General features: G+C 46.6%; 1 protein-coding gene across 1 annotated transcript; it reads left to right on the top strand.

Moving 5' to 3' along the window:
• Nucleotides 1–817: 817 nt before the first annotated feature.
• On the top strand, nt 818–4,049 carry LOC147604464 (scarecrow-like protein 14). The gene has a single exon (XM_086794912.1). The coding sequence runs from the start codon at nt 1,086–1,088 to the stop codon at nt 3,669–3,671; it is 2,586 nt and encodes an 861-aa protein (XP_086651038.1). The 5' UTR covers nt 818–1,085; the 3' UTR covers nt 3,672–4,049.
• The last annotated feature ends 1,407 nt before the right edge of the window (nt 4,050–5,456 follow it).

The raw sequence follows: 5,456 nt of genomic DNA, 5'->3' as shown, positions 1-5,456 counted from the left end.
TTTTACAAATAATAGCGTGGCTATGGCAAACCAAAAATTTACTAATAAGTAATAGGTAGCACCCATGATAGAAAGCTTTTCATAGGCGTGCTTGATGAGATGCGAAAACATTTGTCTCCAATAAAGTACAAATCTTTTGTTTTAAAAAAAGTTTGACAACCAAAATGCCAAAAAACGAGAAGGATAATTGTAAAAAATCAAGCATAATTGGGCCCTTTTTTCCCTAGCTAATGAGGAAAAAAGGACAAGGATATAACATTTGTCTCCAATAAAGTACAATTCTTTTGTTTTAAAAAAAGTTTGACAACCAAAATGCCAAAAAACAAGAAGGATAATTGTAAAAAATCAAGCATAACTGGGCCCTTTTTTCCCTAGCTAATGAGAAAAAGGAGAAGGATAGAGTGTAAGTGGTTTCCATTAATCGAATTCTTGTGATTTTACAACTAAATTTCATCGGCTTTATTCAAGATAATTTTAGCCAAATTTTTTTGAGTTTAATCGGGTGTGTACACACGTGCGGATGCTAACTTTAGAGATGGACGGGAAATCTCCCCGGCCATCCACAAAAATAGGGTATGTGTGTAAACACACACACACACACACACAAAAGTGTCTTTCAAATGAGATGACGAGACGAGACGAGACTGCTTAACGTCGACTTTTTTTGATCTAAAGAGGAGAGACTTAACCCAGGTTATTCTAAGACCTAAACGTTGCATTAGGAAACCGCTTAACGTCGACTTTTTTTGATCTACGGAGATACTTAACCCAGGTTATTCTAAGACCTAAACGTTGCATTAGGAAACTCAATATTCCCGGCAGGGTCAGAAGAGGTGATATTAGAGTTTCAATCCGTTGATGACGTGGTAATTGCACCTGCCATGATGATTTAACCTTCCATAAGCGAGCGGAAGCTTCGATGGAGCATCCAGATTCCATTAGGCTTGGACCATCTTTTGCCGCACGTTTTCTTGGGGAAAAAAAGGAAGCTTGGGGCGGAAGGAAAGGCGAAGACGATAAATGCGCTAACCGGAGGTCAAATTCTCTTCAGGAGAACATCTAGCTAGCTTCCCTCCCTGCCTCCAATGGAGACCCCTCTGTCGTTGCAGTTGCAGCAGGCATGGCTACTCACGCAGCTCAACAAGCGAAGCCCTCCCTCTCCCTCTCCCTCTCCCTCTCCCTCTCCTGCCCAGCCCCCTTTGCCGCCTCATTTCACAACTTGGTCGGCGTCTGGGGACGATTGGTTCACCGCGCCTTCCCCCGACTCCACATCGTGGCCGTCTTTGCAGTCGGAGCTAGCCGCTCTCTCCGAAACCTGGGAGGAAAGAGGTCTTCCTACTCCCTCCCCCTCCTCCTCTTCCTTCTCGTCCTCCTCCTCTTTTTCCTCTTCTTCTGATTCATGGGGTGGTTCACGCTCTCCATATCAGGGGCCTTCTTCTGCATCCTCAGATCCATGGATGCCTGGAAACCAGCGGACCATGGCAGCCGCAGAACCTCCTGCTGCTGCCACCGCCGCGGCCGCTTATCCGGCCACGGACGATGTGCTCATGGACCCTGTTCTGGAGTTCATCAGCGACATGCTTATGGACGAGCAGATGGAGGATCGCAAGTGCATGCGGCAGGAGTGCACGGCCTACCAAGCCGTAGTCAATGGCTTCTACCAAGTCTTAGGGGACGAGTCATCTCCTCAGTCTTCGTACTGCACAGAACAGAGCCCATGCGAAGAACAGATTTCAGGCCTAATTGGCCTTGGTTCTCTACCTGGGAAAATCAAAGAAGAGCCCGGCACGGAAGACTACAGTTGGATCGACCAGGTTTTGGTTGCAGACCCCCCTCAAGAAGACGGTGCAGGAGCACAATCATGGCCTTTGGAGCACACAAGCACCGTTTTCAATGGCTTCGAGCAAGATCCCAAGCTGTGGACATGGCCTGTCGAGTCCAGCAGCTCCAGTAACTCAGAACAAGATCTGAAGGTATGGTCCTTGGACTCGTCCTCTTCTGGCAGTCCCTATTCACAAGACTCCCCCACTAGTCTGCTTGAGCGTATTGCTCAGAACCACGCTTCCATGGCGTCTTCCCTCCCCAGTTTTCCAGCTCTGCAGGCCATTGAACACAGGCAATCTCAGGTTGATCTGATGCCTGGAAATGGACTCTATTTTGAAGCGCCCTCTCCACCTCTGCCTCCTTCGGAACTTAGATTTGGTGGTTTCCAGAAGGTGCGGTCGGAGGAGCTTCCACCCAACACAGCAGGAAGCAACCTTCTTCCTTTTCTGAACGAGGATGGGTTCCAAAGGGCAATATCTGACATGATTATTGAGGAGAGAAAACAGTCTCAACCTAGCGATGCACTTGCAAAGGTGGCTGATGAGCAGCGGGTTTCATTTGTGAAGAATGAAGATCTCAATGCAGAAAAGCATGCCAAGATCTATGGAGATTGGTCTCCAGCAGACGATAAGTGCTTGGCTAAGAAGAAGCATGCCCGGAATGCAAATGCAAAGAGGAATGGAAAGCCAGAGCCAGTCGATCTGAGGGGTCTGTTGGTGGATTGTGCACAAGCAATCGGAGCTAACAATCTGAGAAAAGCCAACGAAATAGTGCAGGAGCTCCGGCAGCATACTTCTCAATATGGTAGTGCAGCACAGAGGCTTGCCCATTATTTCACAGAAGGGCTGGTAGCTCGCCTCTCTGGCACCGGAGCGCGTTTGTACACAGCAATGTCCAATAACAGGCCCTCTGCAGCCAATATGCTCAAGGCGTTCCGTCTAATGGTGGAGGTATGCCCCTATTCCAAGCTGGCACATTTCTTTGCAAACCAAAGCATTCTCAAGGCTGCAGAGGGAGCCTCTAGGGTCCACATTGTGGACTATGGGATCTTGTATGGAGTGCAGTGGCCTTGTCTGATTAGTGCTCTTGCAGAGCGCAAAGGGGGTCCTCCTTTTCTTCGCATCACAGGGATAGAGTTTCCCCAGCCAGGGGTTAATCCTGCAGAGAGAGTAGAAGAGACAGGCAGGAGATTGGCAGAGTATGCTAGAGCCTACAATGTGCCTTTTCAGTACAATGCCATAGCCAGCAAGTGGGAGGATATAGAGCCTGCTGCCCTGAACTTGAAGAAGGGTGAGATTCTTGTGGTGAACTGCATCCACAGGCTTCGTCATCTCATGGATGAGACAGTCATAAGTGCCAGCCCTCGGCGCAAGGTGCTGAGCAGGATACGTAGCCTGAACCCCAACATGGTCCTCATTGCAATCATGAATGCAGGCTTCAATGTACCTTTCTTTGTGTCTCGCTTTAGAGAGGCCCTCTACCATTATTCCAGCAAGTTTGACATGATAGACACCACGGTTGCTGACAGTGAAAACCCGCAGAGACTCATGATTGAGCGCGAGTGTCTGGGGCGAGACATACTCAATGTGGTAGCCTGTGAGGGCCCAGAGAGAGTTGAGAGGCCTGAGACCTATCGGCAATGGCAGGCCCGCTTCCAAAGGGCAGGGTTTGAGTCCTTTCCTCTTGACCAATCTATGCTTTCTAAAGCTCAAGATGTTGTCAAGGCCTGCTACCATAAGGACTTCAGTGTGGATGATGGTTCCAAGTGGATGCTCCTAGGCTGGAAGGGTCGTATAGTTGAAGGACTGTCAGCATGGAAACCCTCTGCTGTCCCCATTGAGATCTAAGGTCAAACATGGCCAACCCAGTCATGTCCTGGTACATGACAGGTCAAATGACTTTTCTATTGACCACATTTCTTAGTTTTTCTCTTAAGGTAGGTATCCCAACCAGCAGCTAACTTTGCAGGCAAGGTGCTGGGTTCAATTCCTTTGTCTGGTCGGTAGTTCATGGTGCCGCTTAAGGTTTGATATTAGCCATTTTTCCCTACTAGCTGTTTGTATACCAGATCCGGACATGTTTTGGAATTGTAATCTTGATGGTAGGAATTAGTAGTTTAAATGCCCTCTCAACATGCAATATCTGCAGGCAGTCTCTTGCATCTGCAAAGAGGCAACTTGCTTTGTAATTATGCATTGTAAAAATCCTCTTGAGAGTTTTGATTATGGTCTGTCAGTGTAAACATCTCTCTTTTTTACGTTGCAAATGCTATCCTCTTTTGGGTTCAGAAATAGGGTGATTACTGTGGGGTGGTGGTCTTGCTGGCATGGCCATTGGCTGACACAAGCTGGTCTCTGGTAGCTCACAGAATGAGACCTGCTTTCTAATCCAATGACTTAGAATTGTGCTCTCTGGAAGTGAAATCCCAATCCAGTGTGCTAAGCAAAGTTGAGTGTGCTGCTGGTCACTTTCAACGTTGAAATGTATCTTGCCTGATGTCATGCAGTGCAGCTCCCCCCGACAAGGGGAAATGCTTTTGGTCGGCATATCTGAGCTGAAAAGCCATGAGAACTATCAAGGAGCGTTGCAAAAGCCAAGAACATTTTAAATGCTTGGCATGATTATTGAGGATCTTTTCTTCCAGGTTTTTGGTACATCAACAAGAGTCTTTCTGTTAAATTTCTTTTGCAGCTCAGACTGTATGACTATTATACCCTTACCTCGTCTAACATGGTGGTGTTTGGCCTTTTGAGTGAATGGAATTCCACCCTCCATGCATGATCTTAGTGTTACATACTGTGGTTGTCGCTACTCACTCTGAATTTTGAAGCTCTGCTCTCTTTGACGGGCAGTTTTCTAGGAGAATCTCTCTCTCTCTCTCTCTCTCTCTCTCTCTCTGTCTCTCACACACGCGCGCACACACACTCACACACATACGCCCGTGCACACACACACATTGTGTCAATTCTTTCTATCTTTAGTGGTGCATATGTCCTCTCAACTACCTTTTTGTTGTAATAATTCTTTCTATTTGTTATGATTCTTAGTGCTAGGCTTCATTATGGTTGAGTCTGCCTTGTATCTCCGGACCTTTGACAGAAACTCAGTACACAGACCTTTGTATGGATGTATGCTCTTAGGTGTGTGTGTGTTGGGGGGGGGGGGTATGTGTATGGGAGCATATATTGATACTAAGTTCTGCACCCACTATTGGGCATTGGTGATGCTAGTGGGGATGTTGTAGTATCTAGTCCGTACTATGCATGATGGGAGTTGTGATGGTTTATTGTCTTGTGGATGACTACCATGAGGTTATAAATTGCACTTTCTTATGAGGTAAATTTGGGCATGTTCTTGGATTCATCTAGATCTATGTGTATGTATGCATGTATGTAATGTGTAATTGATTGTATGTGTGTGTGTATATGATGTACACATTATCATGTCGGTTCACTCATACTTCACTCATTCTCATTAATCTACTTTGAGTGTTGTGCTTTTCCTCTAATCTATGCGTGCTTGTTGCATTTGTGTGGATTGCTTTCTTTCTCCACTCCAACAATTTGTATGACATCAAGCTCTCTTGGCCTTGATCCTCGTCATCTATTCCTCGAGCTACTATTCGGATTGTC

This window comes from Cibotium barometz, chromosome 61 (genome assembly GCF_041138505.1).
Source record: "Cibotium barometz isolate CiBa-2024 chromosome 61, ASM4113850v1, whole genome shotgun sequence".
Classification (NCBI taxonomy): Eukaryota; Viridiplantae; Streptophyta; class Polypodiopsida; order Cyatheales; family Cibotiaceae; genus Cibotium; species Cibotium barometz.
The sequence above is the reverse complement of the archived record's forward strand: the minus strand, read 5'-3'. Positions and strand labels throughout refer to the sequence as shown.

Bases quoted from the DNA above. Each gene is read 5' to 3' on its own strand.
- LOC147604464 (XM_086794912.1), top strand. From the start codon at position 1,086: ATGGAGACCCCTCTGTCGTTGCAGTTGCAGCAGGCATGGCTACTCACG.